At 36.7% G+C, this 26,349-nt stretch overlaps 1 protein-coding gene across 4 annotated transcripts in view; it reads right to left on the bottom strand.

The window, feature by feature from the left end:
* The window catches only part of ZNF292 (zinc finger protein 292), a 114,757-nt gene that overhangs the window by 14,757 nt on the left and 73,651 nt on the right, over window positions 1–26,349 (bottom strand). For all 4 annotated transcript variants that reach the window (XM_049896840.1, XM_049896850.1, XM_049896861.1 and 1 more), the window contains one exon: window positions 11,870–12,072. In XM_049896840.1, the coding sequence (XP_049752797.1) occupies window positions 11,870–12,072 (203 nt within the window). The remainder of the gene's footprint in view (window positions 1–11,869; window positions 12,073–26,349) is intronic.

Below are 26,349 nucleotides of genomic sequence, written 5' to 3'. Positions count from 1 at the left end.
AGACCAAAACCTAAGTCTTGATATTCCCTGGTGCAGTGCTCTTTTCCCATTATACTCCTCTGCCTGCCTCTTTCTAACAAAGCTTTACGTATAAGTGACCCCATTTAAACAAACAAAAAAGGACTTAGAAATATATATTTAATATATTAAAGTATTTCTCAAGTATCTACAATATAAACATGTCAGGCACTTGATATATATTATTATTTAAACATACGTTTTCTTCTAGGTATGTATTATCAGTAACATTTTATACATAATGAACTGGGACACAAAGAATTTCTATATTTGCCCAAGTCACAACAGTTGGTTAAGCAGTAGAGCCACGAATAAAATGTCTGACTGACTTCAAGGACCCATGCTTTTTCCATTTCTTCCCATTACCTTTTATTAAAAGCTGCATTTAAACTTAAAACAATTACCTAAGCACACCCATTAACACAAATGTTAGGAAGCTGAACCATGAGTTTTTTTTTCCCTCTCTTTAATTTTTCATATGATGTTAATGATAACAGAAATAATAGCTACCATTTATTTACTATGTGTCATCTTCTTCAGAATACTATTGCTAGTCCTCACAACAGCTTGCCTGGTAGATACTACTATTTCTTTTCAGGGATAAGGCTCAGAGAGGTTAAGTTACTTGTTTAAAGTCACATAACTAATGGCATTTCAACCCAGGTCTAACTGCAAAGTCTGTGCTCTTTCCAGAATTCTATATGCACAAGCATACTGAAGCCCTTTATTGCCAAATACTGATTTTTACATGTTTCAGGTTTAACAAAAACCCTTATTTCTTGGAAGTTTGATTTATTTTGGGTCTGATTATTTTTGTTGTTTTTCTAAAATCTATTTAACAGCCAGTGCTGTTAAATAGTGCAAAATGTATAACTACATATAAGAAAAAAATTTATTTTCCCAATCATATTACCATCATTAGCTTACACTCAGTATTTTAAAAAATATCTATTTGTACACATGCACAATCACCTATATGCATTTATTCATATGCATACAACATACCAAATAAAACATTAGGTACAATAATATAAAAAACCTCACTTTTTAAAGTCATACTAATGAAACAATTTTTACAGTTCACTTGATTGCCTTCATTTTCCTGATGTGCCACTAGATGGCTGTCTTGAAAAATATGACACTAAAAAGGATGGCAGGATCAATGATACCGTATTTACACTAATGAATGGCTGAATTAAAATTGTGAAAAATTAAATACAGGTCAAATATAACCATCAATGGACAATAATTATTTTAAAAAACCAAGGCAGCATAACATAGGGATTACCAATATATTATGTACATAAGGATTACACATATATCATATCTATTCTCCACTGCTTTAAAAAATGAGCAAAAATTTTAAATGCTAGAAAATAGAACTGCAAGTGAAATATTTAAAACCAATTAGAAAGATCTGTTTATTAAAGACATACTATGCTAAGTCTCTTTGTAAAGAAAAACAATCATTTATAAAACAAATAACAACTTTTTATATTTAGATATAGCTCTTTATGCCAGGTATTAAAAAAATATAAAACATTTAATCAATATTTTATATGTATTTACCAAGGGTACTTTTAAAATGTATTGCCTCTAATCATGTTTCATGCATAATCCCATGCTTATCAAATTTAATCTTCTTTTCCATCTAGAAAAGAACTTAAAATGTTAAACCTCAATCATAAAGAAAATGCAAAATCAAACAATTAGCGACTATATCTTAAACCCTCAGGCTAGCAAAGATTTAAGACTAAAAATCTTTATTGTTAGCATGGGGAAAGAAGAAATTTCATACATAGTTTTTGGTTTGGTTTTGATCCTATTTGTTAATTTAAAAATTTGTAGAGTATTTGATCCAGCAATTCCACTTGTAGAAATTTACTCTACTTCCAACAAGGATGCAAGGATGGATCAACAACGCAACAAGCTAAATATCTGGATAAAGATAATACAAATCTATACTACAGAATTATGCAATCATGAGACAAAATGAGGTTGATCTATATGTAATAATATGGAAAGCCATCTGTAAAAAGACTAGCAGCCAGAGTATATACACATTTTGAGCACATAAAAATAAATTATGTCCACAGAAAAGTGTCAGGAAGGTTATATAACAAATGTCCAAACTTAATAGCCTGGTAGAGTGGAAAGGAGTCCTGGTATGGCAGTGGTTAAGCACTCAGCTGCTAACCAAAACACAGAGATGTGGTAGTCAGGTTCTGTAAATATTTACAGCCTGGAAATCCTATGGGGCAGTTCTACTCTGTCCTGTAGGGTTGCCATGAGTCAGAATCCACTGAACAGCAATGGGTAGAAGAGTGGAAAATGGGAATATACTGGTTAGGGAGAGACAAGATAGAGGATTTTACTTTTTTAACTTCTGTTTATTTTTATTTATTTATTTTTTTACAACAAAACCAATAGTATTATTGGATCTAAAATGAACAGCGCTAATTTTATTTTTACTAGTTGTCCCAAAAATCCAGGTCAAAGCTCATTTGTTCCAGAGAATCCAGATAAAACAGTCATTTCTCCCAGCCGCATTCTCTGGCCATCTATCAGGGCTAGCTGCTCTATCACATTGAAAATTCTGGGAAACAGTACATCCCTTGTCTACTAGCTTATCTGGAGAATGATTTCCTCAGAAGGAGGACCATCAGACCATGAATGACTCCTTCTAACAAAGCCCACTTCCCACCATCCTCCTAGGCAAGGGTGAAAAACTCAAATGCTTACAAGGACTGGGCAGGTAAAATAAATGAAGTGGACCATATGAGAGAGACAGCATACGATGTCTTTGGCTGATTGTTCCAAAGGGGAAAGTGATCTATCTCTTCTCTTGGGGCAGAAATAAAATGGTCTTGGTGACAGCCAATCTTAACTCACTTAGTTCACAAGAATACTGAAGAACAATTTTTAATGCATTTCTAACAGAACAGTATCAAGTATAACCTCCAAGCAAAAGGGGACTTTTAATAACAAGGAATGAGTAGATTTACACAAACCCTGTCCCTTTTTGCACTATGTGATCTATTCTTGTTTCAGGAATGGGGTATACAGAGACCTTATGAGTGCTGCTTAAAAACATGAAAAGTCTTATTTTCAACTGTTTAATATGAGAAGGAAAAAAATTCTCATATGACATTAGAGGCACCTGGAGTTCTCATAGAGAATTTTCCTGAGGATGTTCCAGGGCAGGCTGGGCTGCTAACTATTCAACTTTGGATAATTAAACCAAGAGGAAATTTGCATTTAGTATTGCAAGATCAGGAAACCTTCGTGGCATAGTGGTTAAGTGTTACCGTGCTAACCCTGAGGTCGGCAGTGCAAATCCGCTAGGCGCTCCTTGGAAACTCTATGGGGCAGTTCTACTCTGTCCTATACGGTTGTGTGAGTCGGAATTGACTTGACAGCAGCAGGTTTTGGGTTACTGCAAGATCTTCTGAATATTTAAAGTAGCTAAAAAATATGTATTTTTACTCAAGACAATAAATTCATAGTCTTCAACTTCAAAAGGCACTTCAAAGCTAACCCAACAACCCTATGTTTACACAGGGTATGAGGAGGTATGCTTTTTTAGGGCAGGGCCTATGCTGTGCTTAAGTTTAGCCTCATTTGTTCCCAAGTATATCAGAAAACATAAAATTGATTCAAATCTAAGGAAAGCAGTAGAAGCTCTCAAAAGCTTTGTTACCACCATTCATTGCATGCACTTCTCCCTCCTAGAGGGAGTGTTCTAAAACCTCCATCCGCATCTCACTTGTAATAAATTCTGTTGTTAGTTGCCGTCGAGTCGGTTCCGAATTATAACGACCCTGTGCACAACAGAATGAAACACTCCCCGGTCCTGCGCCATCCTAACAATTGTGGTTATGCTTGAGCTCACTGTTGCAGCCACTGTGTCAGTCCACCTTGTTGATGGTCTTACTCTTTTCCACTGACCCTGTACTCTGCCAAGCATAATGTCCTTCTCCAGGGACTGACTACTCCTGACAACATGTCCAAAGTATGTAAGGCACAGTCTCGCCATCCTGGCTTCTAAGGAACATTCTGGTTGTACTTCTTCCAAGACAGATTTGTTCCTTCTTTTGGCAGTCCATGGTATATTCAACATTCTTCGCCAACACCACAATTCAAAAGCATCAATCCTTCTTTGGTCTTCCTTATTCATTGTCCAGCTTTCACATGCATATGATGCGATTGAAAATACCATGGCTTGGGTCAGGTGCACCTTAGTCTTCAAGGTGACATCTTTAAAGAGGTCCTTTGCAGCAGATTTACACAAAGCAATGCATCATTTGATTTCTTGGCTACTGCTTCCATGGCTGTTGATTGTGGATCCAAGTAAAATGAAATCCTTGACAACTTCAATCTTATCTCCATTTATCATGATGTTGCTCATTAATCCAGTTGTGAGGATTTTTGTTTTCTTTATGTTGAGATGCAATCCATACTGAAGGCTGTGGTCTTTGATCTTCGTTAGTGTTTCAAGTCCCCTTCACTTTCAGCAAGCAAGGTTGTGTCATCTGCATAAAACAGGTTGTTAATGAGTCTTCCTCCAAACCTGATGCCCTGTTCTCCATACAGTCCAGCTTCTCGTATTATTTGCCCAGCATACAGATTGAATAAGCATAGCGAAAGGACACAACCCTGGCGCATACCCTTCCTAACTTTAAAGCATTCAGTATCCCCTTGTTTTGTCCGAACAACTGCCTCTTGATCTATGTACAGCTTCCTCATGAGCACAATTAAGTGTTCTGGAATTCCCATTCTTTGCAATGTAATCCATAATTTGTTATGATCCACACAGACAAATGCCTTTGCATAGTCAATAAAACACAGGTAAACATCCTTCTGGTATTCTCTGCTTTCAGCCAGGATCCACCTGACATCAGCAATGATATCCCTGGTTTCACATCCTCTTCTGAAACCGGCCTGAATTTCTGACAGTTCCCTGTCGATATACTGCTGCAGCCATTTCTGAATGATCTGCAGCAAAATTTTGCTTGCGTGTGATATTAATGATATCGTTCTATAATTTCCACATTAGGTTGGATCACCTTTCTTGGGGATAGGCATAAACATGGAGCTCTTCCAGTCAGTTGGCCAGGAAGCTGTCTTCCATATTTCTTGGCATAGATGAGTGAGCACTTCCAGCGCTACATTCGTTTGTTGAAACATCTCAATTGATATTCACGAACCCTTGTTTTTTGCCAGTGCCTTCAGAGCAGCTTAGACTTCTTCCTTCAGTACCATCGGTTCCTGATCATATGCCATCTCTTGAAATGGTTGAACATCGACTAATTCTTTTTGGTATAATGACTCTGTGTATTCCTTCCATCTTCTCTTGATGTTTCCTGCGACATTTAATAGTTTCCCCATAGAATCCTTCACTACTGCAGCTCGAGGCTTGAATTTTTTCTTCAGTTCTTTCAGCTTGAGAAAAGCTGAGTGTGTTCTTCCTTCCCTGTTGGTTTTCTATCTCCAGCTTTTTGGAAATGTCATTATAATACTTTACTTTGTCTTTTCGAGCTGCCCTTTGAAATCTTCTGTTCAGTTCTATTACTTCATCATTTCCTCCTTTTGCTTTAGCTACCTGACGTTCGTGAGCAAGTTTCAGAGTCTCCTCTGACATCCATCTTGGACTTTTCTTTCCTTCCTGTCTTTTCAATGACCTCTTGCTTTCTTCATGTATGATGTTCTTGATGTCATTCCACAACTTGTCTGGTCTTTGGTCACTAGTGTTCAGTGCATCAAATTTATTCTTGAGATAGTCTCTAAATTCAGGTGGGGTATGCTCAAGGTCACATTTTGGCTCTTGTGGACTTGTTCTGATTTTCTTCAGTTTCAGCTTGGACTTGCATATGAGCAATTGATGGTCTGTTCTGTAGTCAGCCCCTGGCCTTGTTCTGACTGATGATATTGAACTTTTCCACCTTCTCTTTCCGCAGATGTAGTCAATTTGATTCCTGTGTGTTCCATCTGGCGAGGTTCATGTGTATAGTCGCCGTTTATGTTGGTGAAAGAAGGTATTTGCAATGAAGAAGTCATTGGTCTTGCAAAATTCTACCATTCGATCTCCAGCATTGTTTCTATCATCAAGGCCATATTTTCCAACTACTGATCTTCCTTCGTTGTTTCCAACTTTTGCATTCCAATCACTAGTGATTATCAATGCATCCGGATTGCATGTTCGATTAATTTCAGACTGCAACAGCTGATACAAGTCTTCTATTTCTTCATCTTTGGCCTTAGTAGCTGGTGCATAAATTTGAGTAATAGTCATATTAACTGCTCTTCCTTGTGGGGTTATGGACATTATCCTATTACTGACAGCGTTGTACTTGAGGACAGATCTCGAAATGTTCTTTTTGAGGATGAATGCAACACCATTCCTTTTCAAGTTGTCATCCTCAGCATAGTAGATTATATGACTATCTGATTCAAAATGGCTAATACGAATCCATATCAGCTCACTAATGCCTAGGATATCAATGTTTATGCGTTCCATTTCATTTTTCATGATTTCCAATTTTCCCACATTCATACTTCATACATTCCAGGTTCCGATTATTAATGGATGTTTGCAGCTGTTTCTTCTCATTTTGAGTCATGCCACATCAGCAAATGAAGGGCCTGAAGGATTTAGTCCACCCACTTCATTAAGGTTGACTCTACTTTGAGGAGGCAGCTCTTCCCCAGTCGTCTTTTGAGTGCCTTCCAACCTAGGGGGCTCATCTTCCAGCACTATATCTGACGATGTTCCGCTGCTATTCATAAGGTTTCCACTGGCTAATGTTTTTAGAAGCAGACTGCCGAGTCCTTCTTCCTAGTCTACCTTAGTCTGGAAGCTCAGCTGAAACCTGTCCTCCACGGGTGACCCTGCTAGTAACAGTACTGGTGGCATAGCTTCCAGAATCAGAGCAACACGCAAGCCCCCACAGTACAACAAACTTGCAGACATGTGGGGCTGTCATAAATTATTTTTGTAATAAATTGCTCTCTTTAAAAAATTTCAAACAGGACACAAGAAAGGCAATGGCTTTACATGCAAATATGATTTTGAGGACCCTCTTTCTCTTCTTTCTCTCATGTCTTGGGTAGGCCTGGGATTTCTGTTATGCGTGTAATCTCAGGACAGAGTGGCTACTTGGCACACATCATTCACTTAATAAACATTTGCTGAAGGAAGGGAAGATGGACAGGCTTAAGGGCAGAGATGGAATTAAAAAAAAAAAAACTTTGGTAGAGAAGAAAATGTCCAAGATGTGTTGTTGTTGTTACTGTTAGGTGTTACTGAGTTGGTTCAGACTCATAGAGATGCTGTATACAACAGAACAAAACACTGCCCAGTCCTGCATCATCCTCACAATTATTGTTATGCTTGAGCCCCCTGTTGCAGACACTGTGTCAATCCATCTCATTGAAGGTCTTTGTTTTTTTCTATGACCTTTTACTTTACCAAGCATGATGCCATTCTCCAGAGACTGGTCCCTCCTGATAACATATCCAAAGCATCTAAGACGAAGTCTCATCATCCTTGCTTCTAATAAGCGTTCTGGCTATACTTCTGACAAAACAGATTTGTTAGTTCTTCTGGCAGTCCATGCTATATTCCATATTCTTCACCAATGCTGTAATTCAAAGGCTTCGATTCTTCTTCTTTGATCTTCCTTATTCATTGTCTAGCTTTCCCATGCATATGAGCCAATTGAAAACATATGGCTTGGGTAAGGCTCACCATAGTCCTTAAAGTGACATCTTGCTTTTTAACACTTTAAAGAGGTCTGAGATGATCCCAATGCAACATGTCATTTGATTTGTTCTCCTTCCATGGGCGCAAATTCTAAAATGAAATCCTTGACAACTCCAATCTTCTCTCCATTTATCATGATGTTGCTTATTGGTCCAGTTGCAAGGAGTTTTTTTTCCTTTATGTTGAGGCATACTGAAGGCTGTGGTCTTTGATCTTTATCAATAAGTGCTTCAAGTACTCTTCACTTTCAGCAAGCAAGGCTGTGTCATCTGTATATCGCAGGTTGTTAATGAGTCTTTCCCCAATCCTGATGCTGTATTCTTCTTCATATAGTCCAGCTTCTCAGATTACTTGCTCAGCATACAGACTGAATAAGTATGGTAAAAGGATACAACCCTGACACACACCTTTCTTGACTTTAAACCACATGGTATACCATTGTTCTGTTCAAATGACTGCCTCTGGTCTATGTACAGGTTCCACATGAGCACAATGAAATGCTCTGGAATTCCCATTTTTCTCAATGTTATCCATAACTTGTTATGATCCATACAGCTGAATGGCTTTACATAATCAATAAAACACAGGCTAACATCTTTCTGGTATTCTCTGCTTTCAGCTAGGATCCATCTGACATCAGCAATAATATCCCTTGTTCCACGTCTTCTTCTGAATCTTGCTTGAATTTCTGGTGGTTTCCTGTTGATATACTGCTGCAACTCCTTTTAAATGATCTTCAGTAAAATTTTACTCATGTGTGGTACTGATGATATTGTTCAATAATTTCCGTATACTGTTGATCACATTTCTTTCGAATGGGTACAAATATGGAACTTTTCCAGTCGAACGGCCAGGTGGCTGTCTTCCAAATTTCTTGGCATAGAGGAGTGAGCACTTCCAGAGCTGTATTCATTTGTTGAAACATCTCAATTGGTATTCCATCAATTCCTGGATCCTTGTTTTTTGCCAATGCCTTCAGTGCGTCTTGGACCTCTTCCTTCGGTATCATTGGTTCTTGATCATATGCTACCTCCTGAAATGGTTGAACATCAACCAATTCTTTTTGGTACAGTGACTCTGTGTATTCCTTCCATCTTCTTCGGATGTTTCCTGTGTCATTTAATATTTTCCCTGCGGAATCTTTCAATATTGTAATTCAAGTCTTGAAATTTTTCTTCAGTTCTTTCAGCTTGAGGAAAGCCGAGTGTGTTCTTCCCTTTTGGTTTTCTATCTCCAGCTCTTTGCACACGTCATTATAATACTTTACTTTGTCTTCTTGAGAGGCCCTTTGAAATCTTCTGTCAAGCTCTTTTACTTTATCATTTCTTCCTTTCACTTTAGCTACTCTGTGTTCAAAAGCAACTTTCAGAGTCTCTTCTGACACCCATTTCGGTCTTTTCTTTCTTTCTTGTCTTTTTAATGACCTCTTGCTTTCTTCATGTATGATGTCCTTCCACAAGTCATCTGGTCTTCGGTCATTAGTGTCAAATCTATTCTTGAGATGGTCTCTAAATTCAGGTGGGAAATACTCAAGGTCATACTTTGGCTCTCGTAGATTTGTTCTAATTTTCTTCAACTTGAACTTGCACACGAGCAATTGATGGTCTGTCTGCAGTCGGCTCCAGGCTTTGTTCTGACTGATGATTATCTCTTTTCCACAGATGTAGTCAATTTGATTCCTGTGTATCCCATCTGCCAAGGTCCGTGTTTATAGCCACAATTCACGTCACTGAAAAAACGTATTTGCAATGAAGAACTCAGTCTTGTAAAATTCTATATCATCTCCACTGTCATTTCTAGCACCAAGGCCATATTTTCCAACTACCAATCCTTCTTTGTTTCCAACTTTTGCATTCCAATCGCCAATAATTATGAATGCATTTTGAATGCATGTTTGATCAATTTCAGACTGCAGAAGTTGGTAAAAATCTTCAATTTCTTCATCTTTGGCCTTAGTGGTTGGGGCTTAAATTTGAATAATATTTGTATTAACTCATCTTCCTTGTAGGCATATGGATATTATTCTATCACTAACAGCACTGTACTTTAGGATAGATCTTGAAATGCTCTGACAATGAAAGCGATGGTGTTCCTCTTCAAGTTGCCGTTCCCGGGATAGTAGACTGTATGATTGATTCAAAATGGCCAATACCAGTCCATTTCAGCTCACAAATGCTGATGACATCAATGTTTTTGCCTTGTTTTTCATTTTTCTGACAAATTCCAATTTTCTTAGATTCATACTTCGCACATTCCACGTTCAGATTATAAATGGATGTTTGCAGCAGTTTCTTCTCTTTTTGAGTACTGCCACATCAGCAAATGAAGGCACCGAAAACTTGACTCCATCCACATCCTTAAAGTCAACTCTACACTGAGGAGGCAGCTTTCCCCAGTCATATTTTGAGTGATTTCCAACCTGAGGGGCTCATCTTTTGGTACTACATCACACAATGTACCACTCATAAGGTATTCACTGGCTAAATTTTTCAGAAGTAGATAGCCGGGTCCTTCTTCCCAGTCTGTCTTAGTCTAGAATCTCTGGTGAAATCTGTCCACCAAGGGTGACCCTACTGGTATTTGAAATACTGATGGCAAAGCTTCCGGCATCACAGCAACCCGCAAGCCACCACAGTAGGACAAACTGACAGTACAATAGGTATTGAGATGTAGCAGCACAATAATTTATTTAAAGATTTAAAAAATAATGTCACACAAATTTCAAAGGCTATCTCAATAAAGTTTATGTATCTGCCAATTAACTTGTCTATGTAGTTATTTTAAACTAGTAAGAAAACTTCTTTCATCTATTTTGCTCTAATATAGCAATTAAAAACCCACTTAATTACCTGTGGTAAAGGAGAAATGGTAAAGAAAAAAAAAAATTACAGATTAGCTAGTGACCAAACTAAGGGTATAATGTCCTAGGCCGGCTAGAGCCCATGGGTTTGTACCATGCAGCCTAGAAGGTAGGTATCTGACATCACTCTTCCCAGTATCCTCAATATTCTTTACATACTCAACAGGCTTATTCCTTATCTTGGTTAAAGCCTACCATCTGCCTCCTTACTTTCTATTCTCAAGAAAAACCACACAATCACCATTCCACATACAACCTATAACCTCACGTGGGCATCTAGCATTCTGTGTAAAGGTACCCTCCTGGAATCTGTTTATATACTCTCTGTCTAACTCAGGGATTATTCTGTACTAATTTTCCACTATGACTTGTATTGCTACCCTTCCCCCAGCATATCCTAAGTCTGTCTCACAGTCCCTTTGTTGTCTTCTATTACTCTGGAATTGAAGTTTTTATTACTCCGGAATTGAAGGGTACTAGAGATACCAAACACTTGCACACATTAAGCGCTCACAAAACACTTTTCAATGATCTAATATTTTTCTTCACCTAAATTCTTTAAATACATATTCCCTATTTCTTGATTGATCCCCCTTTAATTCTAACTTCATTTTGGAATTATGTGTCCTCCAAATATTCCTGTTTTGACCACAAAGTCTACTCTTTTCATTCTGCAGTCATAAAACACATATACATGCATACTAGGCTGTATGTCAAAGTAGAAGTAAAACAGAATCATGTGTTTCACAAAGAAAATAAAGTTTTACATTAAACATGCCAATAAAAATATTTCATCTTAAATATATAATATATATAAAAAAGTCTTCCTAGAAAAAGGTCATATAAATTTTATAAAGTTGACTTAAATTAGCCAGTTAAAAAGTTCTGTTAGTATCTTGAAGTCAAGTGAAACTCAACTTAAGGGCCAAGTGGTGACAAATATAAATATCCTACTAACCTGTTAAGCCACCTCTGTCTTTCCCATAATTTAGCCAAAGCATTTACAAGATCCACATTATTTAACATAGAAGCTAAGTGAAATAAGTTTACATGTAATTCTGAAAGCATCTTAGAATCAAGTGATCACTACCCAGGATCATAATAAAACTTTAAGATTGACAACAATGGTTACTCACTATCTAAAAAAAGGGAAGTCAAAGGTATGCTAATCTAATTTAAAAATTAATTTCTTCAGTTTAAAAAATACTAACAAAAGAAAACATACTCACCTCTTCGATTAACTTTTCATTTGGTGATGATGTACAAAGACAGACAAGGTAAGTTTGCTTAAAACTACCTTTTGTACCAATCTCTGGATGGTCAGAACACAGCTTTGCTAGAGCAGTTGCTTGACTTAACTGATTTGTTTTGATTAGATGTTTAATTCTCATATCCAACAAGATGGGGCCCTCAAAAGCTAAAAATTCATTCACTTTAAAAAACAAGACATAATAGATTATTAACATTCGGTAATAACTCATTTGCAATACAAATACTTATACGGAATATTAAAAAAAAAAACAAAAAATGTGCAAGAACTAATTTCTTTTGGGGGGGGTGATTTTTCTATTACTGCCAGTAAAGCTATCACACAAAAAAAAAAAAATGCTTGACCTTATAAAGCACGAGATTATGTTACTAACTTTTAAAGATGCACTAAATATTTTTGTCCTGTAAAAGTACCACTTAGAATGAGCTCGATTAACTTCTGGATGATAAAAATATTTCAGCATTAAATTCCAATAGTCAGTGTTATTAAAATTATACTAAATTCTTTTTTCCATAGTAGTTATTCTTAAATAGCAGGGATTCACACCCCATACAAATGTATAACGCTAAGGTATTACACAGTTATATGGGTAACCACAAAAGGATATTTTGAAATTCTAGAAGATGAAATTCAACTATTATTTTGTTCCATATTGACGATGTACTTTTCCTTTTAGAAAGCTGACATCTATCTTTCTTTAATAACTGTTTTAGAATAAATTAAACTATGTACCAAAAAACAAGAGGAAGGGCAAGTCAGCTGAAGGGTAAATACCATGAAATTTCTGTGGGTAGTTATTTTTAACGCATCAATTGGTAAATCTCAACACCTGCTTAAGACCCATAATTATTATACATAATAAATTTCTGTTCAAATCCTTGGATTTCCTGGTACTTGTTTGGTATTTGTAAAGTTCTGAGAATTTAAATTTTAACAAGTGTAAATTTAAAATTTTCCCTAAATTTTCTTTACCAGGATAAAAATCATGTTTAAAACTCTATTTGGAGATGGTTAGCCTGAAACCTTGGAAGGCTTTTAGTAATAAAATCAAAAATGTCCTGTAAATAAAAGACCCGTTTTCTTTACTTGTAAACAAACTGGAAGATACATCTAGCAAGTAATTTGTGAGTTAGAAGATGGAGGATGAGAGATTTCTTCCCTCCTTAAGTAACTTTTGCTAACCACTAGTACTCCATTCCACTATGAAAAGATTCTTCTATCAGGTACAGTGATCATGGTTCCTCAGTATCAAAGCCATGACATAATTTATATAAGCAATATAACACAGGGATCCTAAATTTCACCTTCTACTTAAAGTCTAGGGCTTTCTACCTGATACCCTTTATTCTCTACAGTAGACTAAACCAAGAAGTTTAATTAGTGGACACAAATAAAATTAATGCATAAGTTTCTGTTGCCCATGACTACCTGCCTTACTGAGACGTAGAGCATTACATTTCTTAATATCACATAATCTTATTACAACACTATATTGCAAATATTTTTTCACAGTTCAGTCCACTGCCAAAACAAAATCTGTAAAGATTTTAAATGAGAGCTTTAAGTTAAAGCTATCTGGGATATAAATAAGTCATAAATAAAATAAAAAAAAAATCAAAACAAAGCCAAACAGCTTTCATTTCTTGATACAATTCTCTCAAAAGGAACCTCTAAAGCTAACTCTGGAGTTATTTCAAATACTCCCACAAAAACTCATAATCGACAAACTCTGATGGCAAGTAGCTAGCAAGCCCGATGGTAATCTTAATAAATCAAGCTGAAATAGTTCCTACAATCTCAAATAGCAACATGTAAATTAGAATGATAAATTGTGCAAAGTAATTTCTGTTAAATCAATTATAAGTGAATACATATTAATACCATAAATTTAAAAACCATAGTTAAAAAACAAACAAAAAGATGAGGAACCACTGCTACACTCAGTGCGATACTGGTTTCAAGGAAATACAGACTCTTAGAATAGAAGGGACCTTACAGGACATCTAGTCCAATCCCATCATTTGGGAGATGAGTAAACTGAGGCTCACAGAAGCAAGTGACTTCCTAGGGTTATAAAGCCAGTTAATGACAGAACCAGGACTAGAATAAAGGGGCCTTTTGACCTCTAGCTTTATACTGTTGAGTACAATGGGAAAAAAAAAAAAAATCTGTTTGACTACAGTGTCTACTTCTAATGAGAATAGTGCTTTACAGCAGTAAAAGAGCTGTGAAGTAACATCAGCTTTTAAAAGAAAATAATTATGTATTCTGAAGCTCATGATTTCAAATGGATCAAAGGTAGATTACATTCTAATTCTTAATTCAGAAACTACTAAAAGCTGATCTCCCTCCTCTCCCTCCATTTCTCTTTCACTGCTTTCGTTTTCCTCCCCGCCTCTGCATCTTTCTCTACTTTCCTCTCCAGGACATGTTGTTCCTTACAGAGCTATAATACAGCTGTTAAGACTACTAACTGTTTTGGGGCTTTCCAGACTTACTGAAAAAACTTTATGATTTTTATCCTTGAGCAGCTAAGTTGCATCAAATTTGACTCCCCACCCTGCTTTTTCCACTTCTATTCCACTGAAGCATAAAATACTTTGATTTTTACTCATGTATAGCCTTTTTGCCTATTTTCTCTGTATTTATGGACTTCAACAGAAAAGCTGGTTTTACTGCATTTGAGCCTATCAAGAAAGCACAATGACATAAAACGGCAATGTAAATCAATGGTATTCAGCCATTCAATTAAGAAATAAAATAGCATTCTTCCCATAAACTGCCACTTTCATAATATTAAAAAACAGTCTTACATTAAAGATAATTAACTTTAAAATGTATTATAGTCTTTAAGTTGAATTTTTATGATAAATCACATACAAATATTAGTTGAGCATGTACTCGGCACCAAGACTTATATATACTAGGTCCTGGGCCACCCCCCACCCCAAAACCAGGGTCCACTTATCTACTGGGTACATATCCCCATGCCCAGATTCGTACCTAATTTTCTTTAGAGCATCTCCAATTAGCAGTTCCACATGCATCTCAAACTCAGCATACGCAAATCTCTACAGCCACATTATATGTGATTTCCATCCACTCATTTATACACCAGCCAGAAACCTAAGGGTCAGCCTTAAAAATGTCCTCTCCTGCCTCCTTCTCATATATATATGTCCAATTTATCATCTAATTCTGGTAGTTCTAATGTCTAAATATTTCTCATTTCCATTATCCTTTCTCAATTTCTACTGCCACCACCATCCCTCCCCAACCCAAATCATTAATCTCTTAGAATACTTTGGACCCATCTGCTAGCCTTCTACATCCACTCTCACCCCTCCTTCATCACATTTCTCCATGAAGCACACAGTTGTCTTCCCCTATTAAAAACCCTTCAGTGAGACTTAACATAGCAAAAATGTCTATTCTACCAAAAACCATCTACACATACAATGCACTTCCGATCCAAATTCCAATGACATTTTTTAATGTGATGGAGAAACAAATCACCAACTTCATATGGAAGGGAAAGAAGCCTCAGATAAGTAAAGCATTACTGAAAAAGAAGAAGAAAGTGGGAGGCCTCACTCTACCTGATTTTAGAACATATTGTACAGCCACAGTAGTCAAAACAGCCTGGTACTGGTACAACAACAGGCACACAGACCAATGGAACAGAATTGAGAACCCAGATATAAACCCATCCACATATTAGCATATGAGCAGCTGATATTTGACAAAGGCCCAGTGTCAGTTAATTGGGGAAAAGATAGTCTTTTTAACAAATGGTGCTGGCATAACTGGATATTCATTTGCAAAAAAATGAAACAGGACCCATACCTCACACCATGCACAAAAACTAACTCCAAGTGGATCAAAGACCTAAACATAAAGACTAAAACGATAAAGATCATGGAAGAAAAAATAGGGACAACCTTAGGAGCCCTAATACAAGGCATAAACAGAATACAAAACATTACCAAAAATGACGAAGAGAAACCAGATAACTGGGAGCTCCTAAAAATCAAACACCTGTGCTCATCTAAAGACTTCACCAAAAGAGTAAAAAGACCACCTACAGATTGGGAAAAAATTTTCAGCTATGACATCTCCGACCAGCGCCTGATCTCTAAAATCTATATGATTCTGTCAAAACTCAACCACAAAAAAACAACCCAATCAAGAAGTGGGCAAAGGATATGAACACGCACTTCACTAAAGATATTCAGGCAGCTAACAGATACATGAGAAAATGCTCTCGATCATTAGCCATTAGAGAAATGCAAATTAAAACTACGATGAGATTCCATCTCACTCCAACAAGGCTGCCATTAATCCAAAAAACACAAAATAATAAATGTTGGAGAGGCTGCGGAGAGATTGGAACTCTCATACACTGCTGGTGGGAATGTAAAATGGTACAACCACTTTGGAAATCTATCTGGCGTTTTCTTAAAAAGTTAGAAATAGAACTACCATACAACCCAGAAATCCCACTCCTTGGAATATACCCTAGAGAAATAAAAGCCTTTACACGAACAGATATATGCACACCCATGTTTACTGCAGCTCTGTTTACAATAGGAAAAAACTGGAAGCAACCAAGGTGTCCACCAATGGATGAATGGTTAAAAAAAATATGGTATATTCACACAATGGAATACTATGCATCGATAAAGAACAGTGATGAATCTGTGAAACATTTCATAACATGGAGGAACCTGGAAGGCATTATGCTGAGTGAAATTAGTCAGAGGCAAAAGGACAAATATTGTTTAAGACCAGTATTATAAGATCTTGAGAAACAGTATAAACTGAGAAGAACACATACTTTTGTGGTTACGAGTGGGGGAGGGAGGGAGGTAGGGTGGGAGAGGGTTATTTACTGATTAGTTAGTAGATGAGAACTACTTTAGCTGAAGGGAAGGACAATACTCAATACACGGAAGGTCAGCTCAACTGGACTGGACCAAAAGCAAAGAAGTTTCTGGGATAAAATGAATGCTTCAAAGGTCAGCGGAGCAAGGGCGGGGGTTTGGGGACTATGGCTTAAGGGGACTTCTAAGTCAATTGGCATAATAAACTCTATTATGATAACATTCTGCATCCCACTTTGAAGTGTGACGTCTGGGGTCTTAAATGCTAACAAGCGGCCATCTAAGATGCATCAATTGGTCTCAACCCACCTGGAGCAAAGGAGAATGAAGAACACTAAGGTCACATGATAACTATGAGCCCAAGAGACAGAAAGGGCCACATGAACCAGAGACTTACATCATCCTGAGACCAGAAGAACTAGATGGTGCCCGGCCACAACCGATGACTGCCCTGACAGGGAGCACAACGGGAAACCCCTGAGGGAGCAGGTGATCAGTGGGATGCAGACCCCAAATTCTCATAAAAAGACCAGACTTAATGGTCTGACTGAGACTAGAGGAATCCCAGCAGTCATGGTCCCCAAACTTTCTGTTGGCCCAGGACAGGAACCATTCCCGAAGACAACTCATCAGACATGGAAGGGACTGGACAATGGGTTGGAGAGAGATGCTCATGAGGAGTGAGCTACTTGTATCAGGTGGACACTTGAGACTGTGTTGGCATCTCCTGTCTGGAGGGGAGATAGGAGGGTAGAGAGGGTTAGAAACTGGCAAAATTGTCACGAAAGGAGAGACTGGAAGGAGGGAGCGGGCTGACTCATTAGGGGGAGAGTAAGTGGGAGTTAGGAATAAGGTGTATATAAGCTTATATGTAACAGACTGACTTGATTTGTAAACTTTCACTTAAAGCACAGTAAAAATTATTAAAAAAAAAAAAAAAAAAACCTTCAATGGCTTCCCCTTAACTTCAAAGGGCACATTTCAAATTTTTCATCATGACCTATTTGGAACTGCATTACTCACTCCTTTAAAAAAAAAATATATATATATATATATAAAATTTACATTTGTATTTTCTCTTAAAAAACAATTCAGCATTTCTGGTCAAAAAAAATCAAAATTAGAAATTTAATTTAAAAACAATACTTCAAGCTTAACCCTGACTATACATTATAATTATCTGGAACTTCTGAAAAGCACTAATGCTTGGGGCCCACACCCAGAGATTTTAATTTAATTGGTCTGAGGTAGTGATCCAGCACTGGTATGTCTGAAAAACTCCCCAGGTAATTTCAAGTACAGCCAGGGTTGAGAACCATGCACTAGGTGACTACATTTCAGGGCCCAAGTTATCAGTTAGGTATAGACTTAGTCTTCACTCTGCCTCTTGCCCTACTCCAAGGGAAGAAGATTTACAAGAAAGAGAATTTACAAGAAACAGAACTTACACTGAAAGTTTTCAGAATTGCTTAAATCATGTTGCTTGGTTTTTCATTAAATCTAACTGATTTCTTGACTGTTTAAAGATTAAAAAATATTCCATGTCATAGATGAGCCTAATTAGTATGCTACACTAAAATTTTTGTGTGAAAATACAATTACTGTGACATTTAATTAAATTCTGACAATTTATCCATGTAGCATTATTATAAAATACACTCAGTAAAATAGAAATAATGTACTTTTGTAGGATGTTTCAAGCAGTGAGTGTTTTTAAAATCATTTTTACTGAAAATAAAAATTTAGGAGCTCTGGTGGCACAGTGGTTAAGAGCTTGACCGCCAACCAAAAGATTGGCAGTTCAAATCCACCAGTCACTCCTTGGAAATCCTGTGGGGTAGTTCTACTGTGTCCTATAGGATTGCTATGAGGCGGAATTGACTTGATTGCAGTGGGTTTTTAATACTGGTGCTTAATAGTTGGGTATAATTAATGTTAACAAAATACAAACTATGTCACGAGCCTGAAATGGTAAATACCTTTATAAACTTATTGCAGCTAAGTTTTATCAGCATACTTCTATTCAGAGTCACCGATTCTCAAGGATCTGAGGGTTACAACAAGCAAAAAGCAACCTGCTTTAGAAGTGATTTTTAATAATAAAATCCAAAATGCTCCATTTACTGATTTTTATATCAAGACAAGGTCAGCTAAGGGAGACAAGGCCAAAAAAAATGAAAAAGGACAACTGAAGACAAAGAGGTTAGGAAAATGTCTTTCTTAAGAGTACCAAATATAGTCTATAAGGTGCTCTAAAAAGTGACGTCCTACAACAAATGTCCTAATACAAAGGAACTGTACCTACATATGAGTTTAGGTCCCAGAGTCACCCTTTTTGGTATTCTCTAGATAGAAAGATAAAGACGTATATACAAAGAAAAAAACACCAGAAGTATCTAATAGTGAAAGAATAGGATATTTACTATTGCAAAGCAAATACTATTGTATGCAATCATATCTGGCCTCAACCTATTTACCTGGACAGAATTAGTTATCACTTGCTCTTTCTTCCCCTCCCCTCTCCCTTTGAAATATCATTACTTCTTACGTATACTAACATTCAGTAAACTAGGCAGCAGATTTCCCATGTTCACTTCAAAATGCAAAGTTTATTACTTAAATAAAGACTTACTTTCCCACAAAACTCTGAAGGAATTATAAGTACCGTGGAAAAGCTTTAGAAATTTCCTCTGAAAACCAAGGAATTCTGGGGGGCGGACGGGGGACAGGAGACGGGGGAGACAACTCCAGGGCTTAAGATTCACGAAAGGGCTGGCAAACTGATAAAAATTCAATTTATATGGTTGCAAATTATCCCAATATAGAAATAGAGGGGAAGGTGTCTAAAGGCCTCAGTGTGACTGTAAAAGGGAATGCGCTCAGAGTTTAGATTTTTAAATGACATATACGAAAAATGAAAAGCAGGCTGGGGACCAATGATGCACCGTGAGCGTCAGACACCTGGTATTAACCTATGCAAAATGTTAGTAAGCCTAAGACCAAAGATGACCCATAGCCTACCGATGATAACCAAAAAACCAAACCCACTGCCACTCAGTCGATTCCAACTCATAGCAGCCCTATAGTAGAGTAGAACTGCACCACAGGGTTTCCAAGGCTGTAATCTTTATGGAAGCAGACTACCACCACACCTTTCTGCCTCGAAATGGCTGGTAGGTTCGAATGCTGACCTTTCAATTAGCAGCTGAGTACTTTAACCACTGTGCCATCAGGGCTCCTTTCAATAATAAGGACAATCACATTGGGGGAGATGGATAATTCCTTGGGAAAAGCCTGCTGCTTGGGTTTGAGTATATATTATTTATGAATTACAAAAAAGGAGATTTCCTCTCCTCCTATGATGGCTCTGATAATAAGCTTTAGATTGAAAATGGTAGGAAAAAAAATGGAGTTAAGTGGAAAAAGATGTGAAAATGTAATTTTCAAAATGGGGCTGAAGGTGCATTTTGCAAAACTATAAACTAGAGGACTAGATGTAATCTTAGACAATAGTCTAAAAATCAGTTACATTAAAAAGATGGTTTGTGACTATTCAGAAAAAGAACAAGAGTCAAGGCAGATGCACTAAAAATAAATTAGATTACACCTTTCTCAAAAATTAACTCAAAATGGGTCATACACCTATATGTAAACTGTAAAACTAAAAAACCTCTAGAAGAAAACAGAAAAATCTGTGACCTCGGGTTTGGTGATGAGTTTTTAAAAACAACACCAAAAGCATGATCCATGAAATAAAAAACTGGTAAGTTGGACTACATCAAAATTTAAAACTTCTGCTCTGTGGAAAAAAAACCAAAACCAAACCCATTGCCATCGAGTCGATTCTGACTCAAAGCGACCCTAAAGGACAGAGTAGAACTGCCCTATAGGGTTTCCAAGAAGCGCCTGGCAGATTCGAACTGCTGAACTTTTGGTTAGTAGCTGTAGCTCTTAATCACTACGCCACCTGTGAAAGACACTGTTAAAGAGAATGAAAAGACAAGCAAAACATATACCTGATAAAGAATGTGTATGCAAAACATACAAAGAACTATTAAAGCTCAACAATAACAATCTGATTAAAAAAATGGGCAAAAGATCTGAACAGTTAACTTACCAAAGAAGATCTACAGAAGGCAAATATGTAGATGAAAAGATGCTCAATATCATTTGTCATTATAAAAATGCAAATTGAAATGAGATATCACTACCACCTATTAGAATGGCTAAAATCCCGGAAACAGATAATACAAATTGCTGTTAAGGATGTGCAGCAACAGGAACTCTCACTCACTGCTGATGAGAACCCAAAACAGTACAATTTCTTTGAAAGACCGGCAGTATTTACAAAGCTAAGTAAGTCTTACCAGCAATCACTCCTAGGTATTTACTCAACACAAAACCTGCATGTAAATGTTTATTCATTATTGCCAAAAATTGAAAGCAAGCAGACATCCTTAAATAGGTGAATGGATACACAAACAGTGGTACATCCATACAATGAAATCTTATTTAGTGAAAGAAAGAGATTAGCTATTAAACCACACAAAGACAAGGATGAATGTTAAATGTATATTGCTAAGCAAAAGAAGCTAGTATGAGTCCAACAATATGTCATTCTGGAAAGGCAAAACTAGTATGACACAAAATAGATCAGTAGCTTTCAGGGGCACAGGGGAGGGTTGAAGAGGTGAAGGTTGTCTTAGGGTGGGAAAACTATTTTGCATGACACTGTAATGGTGGATACATGACACCATGCATTTGCCAAAACCTACAGAACTTCACAACACAAGGAGGGAATCTTAATGTATGTAAACTAAAAGGTAAGGGAGCCCAGGATGGAATGAAGAATACAAAAAAAGAATATAACTATCCTACAAATGTATGGAATAACCTCACTGAAAGGTAGAAGAACTACACTGAAACAAGATTCAAGGAGTAGGGGAATAAGGTGCTAACCTTAGTAACTTCAGAAATGAGTTAAAGAAACCCAGAAAAAAAAAATAAAAGGAAAATTAACTGTACATAAGTACTGTACTCTAATTAATAAAGTTGTTTTCCAAAGGGATATGGGTTAACAATTCTGAAACCACTATACATGTATACTGGTATTGATAAATTAAGCAAATGGATGGCAACTGATGGGAGAAACCAGTCTGAAAAGGCTACATATTGTATGATTCCAGTTACATGACATTCTGTTGAAGTAGGAGGTTACAGACAAAACATAAAACATGAGGAAGAGGCTAGAATGATCCATGTGATAATGGATTAGAGTTGGAGACATCAGTATCAACTCATACTTGGTTTAATATAGAAACAGCCAGTTACATAAAAAAGTATCTATAAATGCGTGTATAAATACAGGTTAGTATTAAAAAAAAAAAAAAACAAAAAACAGTGCCATCGATTACACACATATATCTCCTTGCTCGGTTTGCTGAAAGAATCTAGAGGCAACAACACCCTAGAAGTAATGAGCACACCTAGCTACTAGATTCTAATATCATTGTTCAATAAAAGGATTCAGGACTCCTGGTAGAAATGATTCTAGGATACAAACCAAAACCAAAACCAAACCCGCTGCCATCTAGTCAATTCTGACTCATAGTGACCCTTCAGGACAGAGTAGAACTGCCCCATAGGGTTTCCAAGGATTAGCTGCTGAATTTGAACTGCTGACCTTTTGGTTAGCAGCCAAACTCTTAACCACTGCACCACCAGTGCTCCAATTTTAGGACAGGGGCAGTAAATATGTAAGTTTAGGCTGGAGAATCTTGTACTGCCAGAAAGCATGGAAGTATTCTAAACGAAAAACAAAACACCACAATGATTGGGGTATGTCAAAGGGACACAGAAACTGAAAGAGTTCCTAATTGACAAAACTGGAACAATCTGAGCAACAATTTAAGTAGTGCTGAATTATAACCCAATAAAACAATATATCCACCAGTCCATACTGATATAAGTGACTGAATAAATAAATAAACGGTGGATATGAGACCAATCTCCGATACAGAAAAATTCCAAATAATCTACTTCCTTAAGGAAATGGAGCCTAACTCTCCATACTTTAAGTGTGAGTTACACAGTGACTTCTATTCAAAGAGAAGTAGGGAAAGGGGGGGAAAAGAGTAATTTATCAGTGGAGAAAACTGACAAACACTCAAGGTTAACATCAACAGTGATATATCATGTTGATAATACGTCTCCCGGATATGATGTGAGAATGGCATTTTATCACTGTGATCTTCCTCCCCAAAACTCATAATCCCAGTCTAATCATGAGAAAATTATCAGACTAATCCTAATTGAGGGACATTCTACAATATACCAGTACTCCTCACAACTGTTCAGGTCATCAAAAACAAGGGAAGTCTGAAAAACTGTCACAGCCAAGAGGAGCCTAAGGAGACATGATGACTAAACGTAATGTGGTATCCTGGATGGGACCCTGGAACAGAAAAATGACATTAGGTAACAGGAAATAGAGTACAGACTTTAGTTAATAATAAAGTACCAATATTGGCTTATTAATTGTGACAAATGTACTATACTAAAGTAAGATGTTAATACTAGAGGAGACTATATGTGGGGTATATGGGAACTCTGTACCATCGTCACAATTTTTCTGTAAATTTAGATCTATACTAAAATAAAAACCTTATTTAAAAAATAATATTAACCATAATCTTGAACAATCTTATTTAATAGAACTCTAGCCAAACACTTGTTACAGTCTTTCAGCAAATTCTTATAGACAAAAAGGACAACCATAGGCTAGATAAAAGGGCAAATGGGTGCTTTTGGTACAACGACCATAATCAAAGGATATTGATTAAAGGACTGAAGGCAAGCAGGAATATTTCTATAAGTATCCCCAGGGGCTTAGCTCTTCGGCATGCCCTTTTTGTGGTTATTATCAAGGACCTGGATGCCAACAGTGTATATGCTAGTAAAATCTGCTGAAAGGAAAATGGGAAGGACAAAAGTGTGAGGAGGAGGGTGTGGGGAATCAGGATTCAAAAGGACCTTGAAAGCAGGGAAGACGATGACTCTAACATAGTGAAATTTAAGGGGGAGTAAAAACTAATAAACTGTGTGCCAAAAGGCAATGCACAAAATGTAAATTGAGGGCAGACATAATTAAAGAGTAGAATACACTAAAAAAGCATAAGACAATTTTACGATTTTAGTAAGCTCTCTGAGTTGTGAGAATGATATGGCCATCCATATGTTAATGCCACCTTAGGTCACATTAAGTTAAGCATAAATCATTAGGATAAAGGGGTGAGAGTACTGCTAACCTCAAAACTGGCCAGATCATATTTGGTGTACAGATTCAGTTCTGAGAATTACACATTAAAGGGAACAACAACAAACAGAATGAACTCAGAGATCAGGAATCATGACTGTGGATTTAAAACCATGCCAACACCAGGAAGGCTTTTAATCTACAAAAGCCAAATAGCTATCTTTGATGGCTATCTGTAAAAATCTCAATGGCTACTGAGTGACAAAGGAATTTATACTTTGGTATTGACCCAGGAATAGAGCTAGATTCAGAAGATGGAGACTTTAAGAATGCAATTTTCATAATGAAGATTTTCTAAAAGCAGGCTAAGAATGGAACTACATAGCTGCCATTCTCTAGAAGTGTTCAAGCAAAGGCTGATTTTATTTATCAGTGATGATACAGAAAGGAGTTAAAACACTGGGTAACTGAAATACATGACCATTAAGTGTCCTTCCAACCCAGAGATTATGACTAAAGAAAAGCACAAGTAACACAGGAGTATGTCTAAAAGCTCCCTGCATATTCAAAAGCCATTAAAATGACTTATATTGGTTTAGTTATTAAAGCTACCTCATAGGTAAAAGTTCTAGGATGTTTAAACTTTAAAGTGAAACCAGAATCCTTAATTTGGAGTTCCACTTGCCCTCACTCCCCAAAACCAAAGTACATCTTTTGGTCTAGTTTGTTTTACTAGGTGCAAAATTATTTAATTAAACAACAACAACAACAAAAAACACCTAAAACAATTCAGTGGTAAATGGATTACCACTACTCAAATACTACACCAAATCTTCAAAGGCTTCACTATAAATAAGATGAGTACAGCCAATGGAGGTGTGCTCGTTAATCTCTGTGCTCTGGCTCTTCTCTTAAAACTTGCTGTGGGCTAGATTAAGTTAAACCAAGGGTCTGGATATAAGATGTAAGAGCTAAAAGTTTCCCATTCTTGCATCATCAAACTTAACAATATAAATTAATTAGCATACATGAAAAAGTTAACTCCTTCAACTTTGTCACATACATCAGGTTTATGTGTATTATCCATACAATAGCTTCCATCAAAAAAACATCCTGGGTCACAGATGGCCAAATAAAGACTATGGCTTAAAAAAAAAAAAGAAAAAGAAAAAATCCCTGAACCATATAACACCTATCTGGTTGCTTTATGAACTATATTAAATTCTGGCTATCTAGAATCCACCCACTATTGTAGAAACTCCTCCTGGCTGCAGAGTCCTAATTATTCTAGTGGCTATGGCAGTGAAGACCGAGCAATCAAGCAGCACAGAGATGGGCAGAGACATCTGTGAACAGATGCAATGCTAAGCACATTCAAACAAATTATCTTTTAAAATAAAGTTTAAATCTCTGCTAAGGTAGAGGCTTTGTTCTCCTGCTTTAACATACTGAATGAGCTTGGCAAAAACTATTTAGAAATTGGTGATGGAAAAAGAAATGAATCTTTTATTTAGGCTAGGTGCAGCAGGGCATAATGTAAAAAGGAAAGAGGTTGAAGACTTGATTTCAATTCCTGGTTCTGCCTCTTACCACTGGCAGTGTGAACTAGGAAAAGACAACAAAACCTTCTGCGCCTCCATTTTCTCATCTGTAAAAACAGGGACAATGACCCTTTTTCACAGGATCATCCTGAAGGTTAAATAGCACCATGCATATAAAAGCACTTTTCAGACAGGAACTATAATGTAATTTAATATTCTTAATAACACATTATATCCAATATTTCTAAAAGCCAAGAAGATTAGAAAGTGTAATTTTGATACTAGAAGTAAAACATACTGGTGTCAATACATTTTATTAGGAATAAAACTAACGTGCAAAGAAACAAATCAAAACTTTCAACTTAAAAAAAATTTTTTAGTTATTATTTTAAATAATAATAAGGTCAAGGTCTTGAGAACACTGTAGCTAATCTGTGGATATTCACAAATTTCCTGTGAAAATGAAGGAACAGATAACAATACTCGAACTATCATGAATGCCAGGAGAAAATGGTAGAAAGGTGAGTCAGACAGGAGCAATCAGTTTGAAAAGAAGTTTGGAAATAGGTTAGGAAGCCTTTTTGTAAGTACCAAGCCATGGGCTTCTTATGGCCTTTTTTTTTTTAAACATCCTTTTTGCTATCACATATAAATCTCAAAATACCTCACAGTCTATCATCAGGCACCAAGAAAAGCAGCAATAAAAGATGGAAGAAGCTTATAGTGGTAGTTACGTGCTTTTTTCCCATTAGATACATAG

Source organism: Elephas maximus, chromosome 1 (assembly GCF_024166365.1).
Source record: "Elephas maximus indicus isolate mEleMax1 chromosome 1, mEleMax1 primary haplotype, whole genome shotgun sequence".
In the NCBI taxonomy this organism is placed as follows: Eukaryota; Metazoa; Chordata; class Mammalia; order Proboscidea; family Elephantidae; genus Elephas; species Elephas maximus.
Note: the sequence above shows the minus strand (reverse complement) of the source record. Positions and strands in the feature narration are given on the sequence as shown.